The sequence below is a fragment of the Diabrotica undecimpunctata genome, chromosome 2 (genome assembly GCF_040954645.1).
Source record: "Diabrotica undecimpunctata isolate CICGRU chromosome 2, icDiaUnde3, whole genome shotgun sequence".
Taxonomy (NCBI): Eukaryota; Metazoa; Arthropoda; class Insecta; order Coleoptera; family Chrysomelidae; genus Diabrotica; species Diabrotica undecimpunctata.
Genome location: NC_092804.1, coordinates 42,462,346 through 42,475,679, shown reverse-complemented (window position 1 = coordinate 42,475,679; position 13,334 = coordinate 42,462,346). Strand labels below are relative to the sequence as shown.

Genomic DNA, 13,334 nt, shown 5'->3' with positions numbered 1-13,334 from the left:
ATATATATATGAATATATATCACTGAAATCAAAAAATTTTTCTGCGTCGATTGATTGTATCCTCATGTAGCTACGATGAATTTTTTGTCGCTTGGTAATTTAAAATAATAGACATTTTTAACAATTTTCGGCGAGCAAGCTACTAGAATTTTCTAAATTTAAGAACAACTTTCATTTGGTACTTATTCCATTTTAATCCTTTAAAGTTAGTAAATTTTTGTTAGATTGTATTTTAAATATTTGGGCGAGTAGTGATTTTTTACAAATAATTTCTAGAGTTTTTGAAAGGCTCTACTGTAAAATTAGCCAAATGTCGATTGGTCATTTTTGCCTTTCAGCCGACGATATACACAATCCAATCTTCCAATATACACAAAACCTTCTTCTTCCTCTTTATAAGCATGCTTGTTCATTGGCGGAACACTTCTATGGAAGGTTGTCATTCTATCTTTTGCGTAGTCCTTCGATACTTCTTTTACCGATTGGTGATTTATCACTTGCTATTTTGACCACACGAGTTTCCCCCATTCTGCTTATATGGTTATTCCATTCCTTTTTACTGTTTAGTGTCCATTCGTTTATACACTGTGCGTTACATTTTCTGCCAATGTCTTCACTCCTCTTTGATCTCTCAGCATATTTCCTGTAATTCTTCTCAGTACTCTCATCTCTGCCATTTCCCCCATAATGAGTTCCCCTGTTTTATTCCGATGCCTATATCTAGACTTCCATTTTGAAGATCCTTTAAAAACTATTGTCCGTTCATAAATGATGTGTGAAATTATGTAAAATAATTTGGTAACTACAAACAGCAGACATATACTAGCTATCTTGTTTGACCATTCGACAACATTTTATTGTATACAACGTGCTCGCACCCGCTAATGCCCTATGACTTCTTCGTTCCCCTTCTGTTTTTAAGAAACTTTAATCGCTACTTAAATCCAAGCGGTTGCAGAAGTGAATTATTTTTACGCCACCAAGACAATAATCATTTAGTTTAGATTTTATTTAACGATCCAATTGCAGTTACAATAATCGTTTTGTTGTTGCCTTGACATTAAAAGTGAAGTAATTTTCAATTAAGTGAAAACTATAACAGTATCTATTATTCTACCTAATACGAAACCCCTCATACGAGCCTCCCAAAAGTAGAGCAAACCGATAAGCTAAAAACTTTTGAAGAAATTCTACGTTTAACACAATTAACTGTTATCAAATATTTGTTTAAACATTTTTTTTTAGAAGTTTCTAACACTATAGAATCATAGTTCTTTATTAAATAAATCCTGAAAAAAACCTAGTGAGCAAAATGCCAAAGTTTCTAACACTATAGAATCATAGTTCTTTATTAAATAAATCCTGAAAAAAACCTAGTGAGCAAAATGTATATATACTACGTATAAATAAAACTATGGAATTTAAATTGCACAGTGCCAAAACAACTTCGTATTAAGTCATCAGATATTCTGATCTTTTTTGATATATTTTCCCAAATGTTGTAATTCAGTAATATTATACATGTTAAACAAATTGAATCTTTAAATTAGTAAATAAAAAATACTACGGACTATTGTTGTGGTTTGATACGTTATTAAGTATTGTTCTTATTACAGTAACCTTTCAATAAATTTTTTCAAATGTTTAAAAAAACGAGAAGTAACTAGTCGTTAGCTCTGGAAAATAAGCTCCATTCAGTTAGAAACATTTATAATAGTATTGTTTATTCTTTCGAGATTTTCTTGGATTTGCTTGGATATTGGAAAAATAAGTGTTACAAAGCAAAATATTCAGAAAAAAATAGTGAAATGAAACTGGGATCCCTAATCATTAACGTTCCTAATTTGTAACTGAATATAATTCTTTATATATTTTATACACCACGGAACATGAATGGTAATAAAGTAGAGAATACCAACTTTGTTTATAACCAACATTTTTTCTTTGTTTTGTGGTTTTGTAATCTCTTTGGTCGAAGTGCTCAAAGTGAATGAAAGTTTTTTAACTGCGTGTCTCTGTTCCATCTTCGGATTCTTTCTTGTCCAGGTTTTCACACCATTTTTTTCTTGACCTTCTTCTTCTTCTTCTTCTTAGAGTGCCGTCTCCCTACGGAGGTTGGCAATCATAATGGCTATTTTTATTTTTGAACTTGTTGCTCTAAACAAATCAATTGATCTGCATTGATACCAATCACGTAGATTCTTCAACCATGAATTCTGCCTTCGGCCAACAGATCTCCTTCCTTGAATCTTTCCCTGTATTATGAGTCTCAAAATTTCATATTTTGGTCGCCTCATCACGTGGCCTAGGTATTCCAGTTTTCTGGTTTGTATAGTGGTGATTAGTTCTGTTTCTTTACCAACCCTCTCCAGTACTTCTTTATTTGTAATTCTATCAGTCCATGATATTTTTAATACTCTGCGGTATAACCAGAGTTCGAAAGCCTCGATTCTTTTTAAATTGCATTTTTTTAATGTTCAAGTCTCAGCTCCATATAATAATACTGAAAATATATAACAGCGAATGGTACGAAGTCTGATCCCCAAATTTAGATTTTTGCACGTTAGGAGTGGCTTCATTCGTATAAATGCTGATCTGGCAATCTCTATTCGCCTGTTTATTTCTGCAGTATGATCATTGGTTTCATTGATCAAAGTTCCCAAGTACTGATATTTTTCTACTTGTTCTATCGCGTTACCATTGATTGTCAATAGGTGATGTATATTTTGTGGTCTTTTTGTAATTAGCATGTACTTCGTTTTTTAGCGTTTATAGTAATTCCCATCTCAGCACTATTCATACTTAAGCTTTCGATAAGATGTTGTAGATCTTCTATACTCGTTGCTATGATCACAGTGTCGTCTGCATATCGTAAGTTGTTATTCTTGGCCTTACTGTACTTTTTTACAAATTTGGTAACTTTCCTCGTACTATTTTACTAATATGTGCTCTCCCGTTTTGTTTATACGGCTGTTTCATTTATTTTTCTGTTTAGTATCCAGGCTTTATATCCTTATAGTTGCACCTTTTTCTTGTCCTTACTGTATTTCTTCAGTCATTTGGTAATGTAATATTATTTTTGGTTTAGTTTTTTTTTCATTGATCGTCAAATCAATATCATCTGCTGAATCGGAAAAAGTTGGAAAGAGAAAAGGCCAAATTATCTACATAGACCAATATTTGCATATATTTATTAAATAATGTGCCTTGGTTATTTAGTGCTGCATCTCCTACAGTCCAGGATATGACAGTAAAAATAGTAGAAAGCCTCAGATTTTTTTTAAATACATCGATTTGCTTGAAATTTTGACAGTATTCAAAAAATAGCTCATAGATCAAAATTTCCCTGACGGCATTATGTGATTTTCCTCTGGGGGTGGTTACCAGTAAGAAAAGTTTATCAAAAAAACCATGATAGTCGCTAGAATAGTAAGTTTTAAGACAAAAATGTTCTCAATATTTTTTGAGTTATTCCTGACTGAAAGTTCACAAATTACACGTTAAAAAAGCATACTTTTAAACGGTTTTTTTATAAAAAATATCTATAAAAGCGAATATCTATAAAAATTTTAAAATCCGGAAAATTTTGGATGTAAAATAAAGCTTATAAAACAGATTCGTGTTTTATTATTACCGTAAACTTAATATTAATAAAGTTATGGGTGTTCGAAAGTAGACTTTTATTCATCGAATAAAAAAATCCAACCGTAAGATGTTGAATAAACGGAAAACGGTAAGTTTTTCATAGAAATCTTATTTAAACTTTTTTAAAGATCTTCAAAAAACCTTCAAAAAAGACATTTGGTAAAAATGATTTGCACGAAAATTTCAACAGTTTCAACCAGGGTGGTTTTGACGGAGGTGAATTTGTTACTTTCTGCGGACTTAATTTTAGTGGACTTTATTTTAGTTATAAAGTTATAGGCGGACTTTATTTTAGTTATAACTTACCTTACTTTTCATTCAAATCACTTTTTCTAGTGGTATTTTAAAGGGTTTTGTAAGATCTTTAAAAAAGTTTGAATAAGTGTTCCATGAAAATCTTACGGTTTTCCGGTTATTCAACATCATATGTTTGGATTTTTCTATTTAACGAATAAAAGTCTACTTTCGAACAGCTATAAGACTATGAATACTTTGTTACTATTAAGTTTACGATAATAATTAAAAATAAATCCATTTGTTTTATAAGCTTCATTTTATATCGAAACTATTCTTCCGATAAAATCAAAATTTTTGGAGTTATTCGCGAAACACCGTTTAAAAACATGAGTGTAGGTTGTGAACTTATTCACAAATAATGGCAAAATATTGCCATTTTTTGAAAAACTCTAACGAACATTTTTGTCTTACAATTCACTATTGTAGCGATTACCATGTTTTTTTGATAAACTTTTTCCACTCCTGAGTTGGAGAGGTAAGCGCCCCCAGGGGAAAATCTTTGATCTTTGATCTATTTTCTACCTACTGTCAAAATTTCAAGCAAATTCATGAAACCATCATACCCTGGACTACTATTACTTTCTCTGGTCCAATGTTAAAAGAAGGTATGCCAGCGCATCCTTCTAACTGTATTTGTTACTTATGTCGAGTATAGGGTAGCTGTTTTGTCATCTTTATCGACTTTGTCAATTGGACACGAATTTCTAATGTTGAATTGATTTATATTTTTAGTTTCTAATAAAGCTATTATACGCTGCATTAAAATCTACGAACTGGTACAAGATGTCGATATCAATTAAGAATCAATCGATCACGTCTGAATCCACTTAGGTATTCACTTAAATCTCCTCAAATTATGGGCGCTGGCGCTTGTAGATTATATTAGTGAGTATCTTGTACGTTGTATCCAACGGGTTATCCCTCCATGGCGGCATTTTTTATGTAATGGGAATAACACCGATATTTTGTCCATTTACTCTTTTTGGCATACTATTGCTCATATCTTGTATACTCTCTGATAGAGTAAGCGTTATTTAGATCTGCTCATTATATGACCGAAGTATTGGATCTTTCTCATTTTGATATCGTTGATCAATTCTGTCAATCTTTTTAACTCAACTTGTCCGACCACCATCCATTTCTTTTTCTTTCGTTGATGGTTAAGCCATTTTCACTGCATTTATTGTTTACTGCGTTTACAAACTATGCGAAATTATGGCGGTGTCAGCTGCGTATCTGATGTTGGATATTTTATATTTGATAGATCTTTTTTTCTAGCTTGTTTGGATCTCTCTATTAAAGTATAGTCTCTTGATTAATATGTGTATCTTATAAGGAATAACAAATATATCGAATAAAATTATAACACTAGTAGAAGAAAAACAAGGTTCTGGGTGAGGAAGATCATGCACCGACGCTATATTTATAATGAGGCAAGTGCAAGAGAAATCATTAGAATACAATAAACCGGCATATCCATATTTCGTGGACCTTAAGAAATCATTTGATTAGGTCAAATTAAAGGACGTTATCCATTTATTGGATAAGAAAAGAAAGTTGGAATACTTGGGTCACGTTATGAGACATAATAAATATAGAGTACTACAACTGATCGTTTAAGGGAAAATAGACAGCAGAAGGGGTCCAGGGAGGAGAAGACACTCGTGGCTCCAAAACTTGCGGCAATGGTTCGGATTATCATCTGCTGAACTATTCAGATCTGCCGTAAACAAAGTCAGAATAGCCATGTTGATTGCCAACGTTCGGAACGGACAAGGCAAATGAAGAAGAAGATCCATTTATTATACGCAAGGGAGATACCTCTAGGAATAATCAAATGATCGAAAATATCTACCAAAACAACACAATGAAAGTAAAAGTAGAAGAAGAACTAACTGACCCTATTAAAGCTGCCAATTGGATCACACAGTCTCTATTGAGTCCTCTATTGGTCAACCTGATTATGGATAAAATAATAAAAAAAAGTAAGAACTAAAAAGAGATACTAAATGAAAAAAAAACAACTTAAAATAATCTGCTATGCAGACGACGAAATACTACTCCCCCAAAGTGAAGATTTACAATGTATGCTGCACCAATTTAATATATTTACTAAGATGTAAATTGGAGCTGGAAGTCCCGATAAGAGAACAAGTGATGGAGTTAAAATATCTAGGCATCACATTATCTAGCTACGGAAATCTTAAAACAGAAGTGGAAGATCAAGTGAATAGAGCAAACAGAGCTGCAGGCTGCCTGAATAAAACTGGGACTGGGTAAGAAATAGAAGAGCAGAATGGAACGATCATGAAAATAATTAGAGTAGTAAAGACTGCAAGAGATGGGCCCAATAGCAAGACGATGAGTAGGTAGACGACGTAAACGATGGAACGACGACTTACTGGAGGCAGATTAAAAAACAGACAGAGTCATGTCTACATAAAAAAAGGAAAAAAAAGAAGTGTATTTTATAGATCAATTTGAAGATACACTATTATAAACTATATCGCTCGTACGGGTGGTTATACCAGTACAAATTCTATATTGGTCGACACTTTTGTAAATTCCAGATTATGTTATAAGTCATTCGACTTTGTACCTTGATTATTTCTTATTTTATGCTTTTAAAAATGTCACTCTTGTGTCCAACTAAGTAACTAGTTTTATTATTCTTTTTAAAGTTTCAAAGGTTCTAAAATCTGTGTTTCTATTAAATTGTGTTATTGAATAAAAATATAGAGCACATTGCTTACATATAATTATTTATCATTTTATCTTTACGTATAGATACTGAATTACAACATTTCTTTATAGACTAAAATTTTACCGTTAGATTTTCTATCCTTAGATTTTCCGCAAAATTAAATTAGAATGGAAGAAACATGAGTCTGTGATATTTGATTATGAGGATGTGGCAAGTCTACTGTACGAAAAAAACGAAAAATAAGGATGGAACAACGTTCAACCATATTGGATTGGGTTGAAAACAGGTGCAATACTTTCAAATCTAATAAAAGCGAATACCTTAAGTGCCGGCAATTTTGCTAACAAGTGTTTCGAACTACAGAAGTCTGAAAATATTTAGTTTAAGTGAAATTTACTATAGTGATTGGTATTTGGTGCCAATATGAACGATGATAACATAAACGGAACAATTTTTCAGTTATCAGTGATTATTAATACTTGTGACAATGTTTGAAATGTGGAATAATGTTACGACCAAGCTGGAAGTACAACAAGTTCAAACCCAGCAACCGCATACATCGACAGGATCAATAAAAGGTATTATTTCTATTATTTTGTGCTAAGACAAATTTTTTACTTATTACTTTTTATATGTTTTTTTATTTAGCTTTACAGCGTAGCTTCCTGACACAGGTACAATTTTACTACATTACGTTACAAGAATATACAGTAACATTACAATCGATAAAAAATACATTAAATATTGGTACAATTATTAATTATCAAATTCTAAACTACGTTTCTTCTACTAAATTTGCTGGTAAAGCCTGGTTTCATAGAGCAAATTAATAATGTTTTGGAATTGATCAGGCGTGCTGAGAATATTTTGTAGATTTCGACTCAAAAGATTCTTTTTTCTATTGTTGTTGAAATAGGGACAGTCTCCGAGAATATGTTTAACAGATAGTGTTACCACAGTGTGTACATGTAGGTGGATCTTGGGAGGTCATTAAATGTTTATGAGTTAGTCTTGTATGGCCGATTATAAGTCGGCGAATTAAAATTTTGTTTTTTCGTGTCATGGAAAGAAACTCCCGTGGGATGGATGTTAAAAAGCTTGGAAGGAATTTTATTCCAGTGATCTTGCCAAGACGTTTGGATGATATTTTTAAAATACGACTGTAAATTTGTTTGTAGTTGTATGTTTTCAATCTCTATATTAGAAGACGCGGTTTGTTTTGCAAAGAGGTCGGCTAGTTCGTTAACAGGGATTCCTACATGAGACGGAATCCAGATCATTGTTATGGATACTCCCAGTGAGATTAAACTATCGAAAGAGTTTTGAATAGCTTGAACCAAAGGATGTAATGTGTACATACTTTTGAGAGAATAGAAAGACGCTAAAAAGTCTGTACATATTGCTACTTTTTTATATTCTGGTGATGGTAAGTTTGTAGCTTTGAGAATAGAGAATAATTAAAGCAGAATGTATGCAACAGAAGAGCGGGAGATTACAAGATCGGATTAAAGCTGTGTTTGAAGTTACAGCACATCCAACAGCTCTTAGAAACATCTGTGTATACAATTTGGTCAAATCTGTTGTTAGCAAGTAATTATTTAAAGGTTTGCTTTAGAAATTGTGGATTTGTCTGATGCTTATCATAATTAGTTAACGAGAGATTAAAATCTGCTATCAATTTATTCCAGGTAGGTTTGGGTGATATTAATATTGGAGTTGTGGCTGAAAGATCAATATATAATAATAATATCAATATTTAGATGTGGTGAGAGATGCTGTGGCATAGATTGAAGTTTAATAGGAGAAGGAGAGTTTAAAAGGATTCATTTAGTTATTGATAGGCTAGATTTTCGGTATTAGCTGAGATTCGAGACGAATATTTTAAAAGGATTAGCCGGCGACGTAGCCAGATGGGAAGTTCATTAGTTTCTCTGTGTAAACTCTCTGCGGGGCTTGACCTGAAGACTTCAAGGCAGATTCGAAGTGCAGTGTTGTGTACAGAATTAAGAAGCTTTAAATCTGATGGGCTAGTTGACATATAAATGAAACTGCAGTAGTCTATTTTAGAACGATAAGATATCTATAAATCTGAAGCAAGAAGTCCTCATCAGCACTCCAAAATGGTTGGACAAAGTTTTTAATATGTTAAGATTTGTTATGCACTTAGTTTTGAGATCTTTTAAATGGCATTTCCAAGTAAGTTTACTGTCGAATGTAAGTCCTAAAATCCGTATACTCTTTACTACAGGTAGACAAGTACCATTTATGTTAATTTTGGAATTTATAAAGGATTTTTGTCTTGTTAACAGAAAAGTTAAATCCACTTACTGAAGTCCATTCAATCAATTGGTCAGTAGCATTCTGAAGCAGTTTGCAAGTGGTAACAGTGTCTTTGCCTCGGCAGAAAATTATTAAATTATCTGCGTAGAGTGCAAACTTGACTGGAATCTCAATTCTTTACATATATCGTTTAAACCAAATATAAAGAGTACGACTTAATACCGACCCATGGGCAACGCCATTAGTTTGTTTGAAAGAACTAAAGATTTTCCATTTTCTCTTACTTTAAAGACTCTATGTCTTACAAATTGATTAATAAATGAAAATATATTTCCAGATATACTATATAGAGTATAGAATGCTTTTTCGATATCAAACGAACCAGCTATTACGTCTTGTTTGCACTGGAAGGCGTTAATGATTGATGTTTGGAGGACTGCTAGATTGTGTGCTGTACTTCGATGTGATCTAAAACCTGATTGTGTCAAATTTATTGTTTTTTATTATATTTTTTTATATTGTTAATGATTATATAACTTGATAATTTGGAGCTTACATTTTGATACCTATCTCTCTTATTACAGTCTCAATTTCAATAGATTACCAAGATTAGAAATAGCGAGTTTTTAATATTATGAATTTATAATACTTGGGAAATATAGACACCGTTTAAAAGAAATTTGTAAATATTTTATACTATTCTGAGGCTAATGAGAAACATTCTATGCTGAATTAATTATTCGACAATTGTTCACCATAATTTCGTTCACTACATTCTACGAAATTTCGCACTTATGGCGCAGTCTGCAGGACTTCACAATTATATCATTTAAGCTAACTTTTACGTTCATTTTTTATAAATATATAATTACATGTTTGTTAAGCTAATAACCAATTTTTAAATTTCTCTAAAAGCAATTCTAAATGGCAAATGTTTAACCGTTTATATTTGAAGTTGTATAGTCGTTTATAGACTCCAAATAAAACATTTTTAAACAAAGTTAATAAATTATTTTTCTTTTTTTTTTTAATAAAAGAAGTCTACGACAATAAGTTTATTTTAGATGTTAATATTGAGGGCTAGGGATTTTTGTGGTGTGTGTTTCCGATAATGACTCTGTCAAAATATTCATAAGTTGAGTGAATCGACTCACCATCATCATCTAGCCTCCAACATCAACCGCTAAACATAGCCGGCTCGCATGTTTTTCACTTCGTCCGATTTTGTGCCATCAGGATCCAATTTGTAGTCACTCTTTCTCTGTCATCGGTCCATCTCGTCGAGGATAGACCTCTGTTTCTGATAGCTTGTATTCGGGGTCTCCATTCTGAACTTCTTTTCGTCCACCGCTTATCCATTGTTCTTGTTATATGACCTGTGCAGTTCCATTTTAGGCATTCTATTATTTCAATAACGTCTGCTACACCTGATGTACAGACAGGTTACTAAATTTAAAATTTTAAAACCTAATTTACTAATGTTTGTATTTTGAGAACGATTTCCGAAGTGGAAATTGAAACGCCAATAAACGTACTTTAACCTTTAATTGTGGCTTATTCCCATTTAAATAGTAATTACTTTAAAATGCCACAAGAAAATAGCTTCAGAACAATAATTAAGTAATAGGTCAATGAATGCAAATGTCCTAATAGATGTGGAGAAAAGGACCGAACCAAAAGATATCGGCACTAATGAAAGAAAAATACATTCAACAATTGGAAAAATAATCCAAAACCTGTATTACAAAAACATGTTTAAACAGCAAATAATTTTAAACCTTAAATGTTATCCTAGATAATTGCTTGTTTTAAGCCGTATTGATTTTCAGTACCATTTGTGCATTGAACATTATAACACTTCCTGAGTTAACGTTAAATCAAATTCTTATTATTATGCTTATTACTCTGTCATGCGTATATATCGTGTTACTATAACATCAATATCGCTTTAAACTATCAATTTAAAACCAAGGAAGTAAAGGACGTTCGAGTTATTTACCTGCCACCATATGTTTTCCCTGATTTGCATTGTGGATGGATGCCATAAAATTAACCTACTTTTATTGCATTTTTATCAAGTTGACTTTGGGGCTATTCACCGCATCAGATATTTCGGTAGCCCGTGACGAATCGCGTAGTAAAGTTTGGTTTTATAACGGTTGACTCTTGGAAAAGACAACAAAAGGATGCAATTGGCAGCATGTTATTGCTACGGCTCAGAGGCAGTAAATCTATTGTAATGTTCGTCTATTGCCAAATACATAAATCTTCTAATTGTCCAGTGGTGCACGCGTAATAGGAAATTTTACAAAAAATATTTACATTAAGAATTTTGTGCAATTATTAGTAGTTTTTAATTTCTAAAAGTCGAAAATAAATGTTTGGGATAGGGTCGAATAAATTCCATAAAATCATGTTTAACAAATTTTATAAAAGCAAAAGCTCATTTTTCTTTGAAAACAAGTAGTTTATATCTAAGTCTAAATATGTAGTATCTTCCCATATTCCTGTTTAATTATACCAATTATGTGAATAGGAAAATTGTATAAATTAAAAAAAATCATAATGAAAACTTTATTTCTAGAATAATTTTTTTTAGTGGTATAAGTGTAAATGGAAGAATTATTAACAACATGCAGTACGCCGAAGTACAGTGCATACTGTTAAGAATAACCAAGATCTACAAACTCTATTAAACAAATTAGCGCGAGAGGGTGAACAATAAGGTCTGCAATTGTGTCTTATATAAATCAATGCCTTGATAGGTCCCTAGGCGGCGAGAAGAGTCTGTCCTTGTTTTCCTAATATCGATGTAATCCTTTATTTTGATAGGGCATTTAGGTAAATCATAATGATGGATACTGTCTTATTCCTTTTCTGTCTGGCTGTATGACGATAAGTCTAAGCCAAAAAAAATGGTCTGCAATTTTAATGCAAAGAAAATAAAGACCTAATTTAAAAGATGCATTCACAAATTGTTAATATATTATTAGTAAAAAACAAACTAATTAAATAGGTTTTTCTTCTTCTCTCCGTACCATGTCCATTACTGAACGTTGGTTATCATAATTGACTATCATAATTTTATTCACCGTAGCTCTGAAGAGAGACGATAAAGACTGATTATACCACTCACGTAGGTTATGAAGCCATGATGTTCTTTTCACGTAGTTTGCTTTGGATGATAAGACGGAAAAGTCCAAATCGTTGTGAGTGTCACATGGCATGTGCAAAAAACTCTAATTTTTGTATTTATTATTTAAATACCTAAGCTGTTGAATACATGATACCTTAGCCCAAGAACAAGAAACCAAATGTAAAGTAGAACAGGCTAGAACACCTTCTTAATCGTGCGAAAATTTTTGACTACACGAAGTCTTGATATCAGTTTAAGGTACCGTATGGTAAATGTATATATAACTTACTGTACGGTATGGACGCTTGGATGTTAAGAGTCAGCTAGGTACAAAGTTTAAAGAGTTTATAGATGAAGATATATCGACGCATGTTAAAAATATCATAGATTTATCGTGTAAGAAATGAAGCAAGGCGTGAGAATAACGATCGGGAACTCTAGGAGGAGATGGCAAAAATGCTACAAAACACTTTATGAAGAGTTAAAAACAATTGGTTTTTAAATTAACACTTTAAGACCAAATTTACGACCAACCTTGTAGTAAGCGACAGAATGCAAATTGAAGGTCATAGCGTTGAATCAGATAACTGAAATACAAAGAAAAATAGGTCTCACATAGACTAGCTTTGGCAGATTAATCAACATATTTAAGTCCAATATTCCAGTCTATTTGAAAAGAAAGGTTTTTAGCCAATGTGTTTTACCTACCTGTTCTTACAAATGGTGTGGAAACACTAGCTCTGATGAAAAAAACAATAAATAAAATAAGAGTTACAGACCACACGATGGAGAGATCAATCTTGGGCTTACCATCAGAGATGAAGTACCAAACCTAGAAATAAGAAGATGAACAGGAGTTACAAAGGAGTTACGAAAGCAGTTGAAGGAATAGCCATGGTTAAATGGAGTTGGGCCGGAAAAAGATTTTGGATTGCAGACCAAGGCGAGAGGCATATAAAAGCAGAGGATGCCCACTAACTAGATAGACGGATGATATAAAGGGCATCACCACGAATTGGATGCAAGAAGTTTAAGATAAAAATTAGTGGAAAAATTTACTGGATGCCTACGTTCAGTAGTGAGCAAACATAAGGTAATTGATGAGATCAAAAGTCACCAAAGTTAGAGATAACTCCGGATGGAGATAAAGTAGTGTCTTGAAACTTGGTGTATAGATCTTTAGTGTATAAATCATGGTGTGTCAAATTTGATGTCAAAAGGTTTAGAATTTACAAAAATACACGGTCGATCTCGCAGAATTTCAATAGATCC

At 32.4% G+C, this 13,334-nt stretch overlaps 1 protein-coding gene across 5 annotated transcripts in view; it reads left to right on the top strand.

Moving 5' to 3' along the window:
• Positions 1–13,334, top strand: part of Hr3 (nuclear hormone receptor 3 ROR-beta) — a 451,432-nt gene that overhangs the window by 266,802 nt on the left and 171,296 nt on the right. For 2 of the 5 annotated variants that reach the window (XM_072522741.1, XM_072522731.1), the window contains exon 2: positions 6,791–7,224. The exons of the other annotated variants lie outside the window; for them this stretch is intronic. In XM_072522741.1, the coding sequence (XP_072378842.1) occupies positions 7,134–7,224 (91 nt within the window). In that variant the 5' untranslated portion in view covers positions 6,791–7,133. The remainder of the gene's footprint in view (positions 1–6,790; positions 7,225–13,334) is intronic. 5 annotated transcript variants of the gene reach the window in all.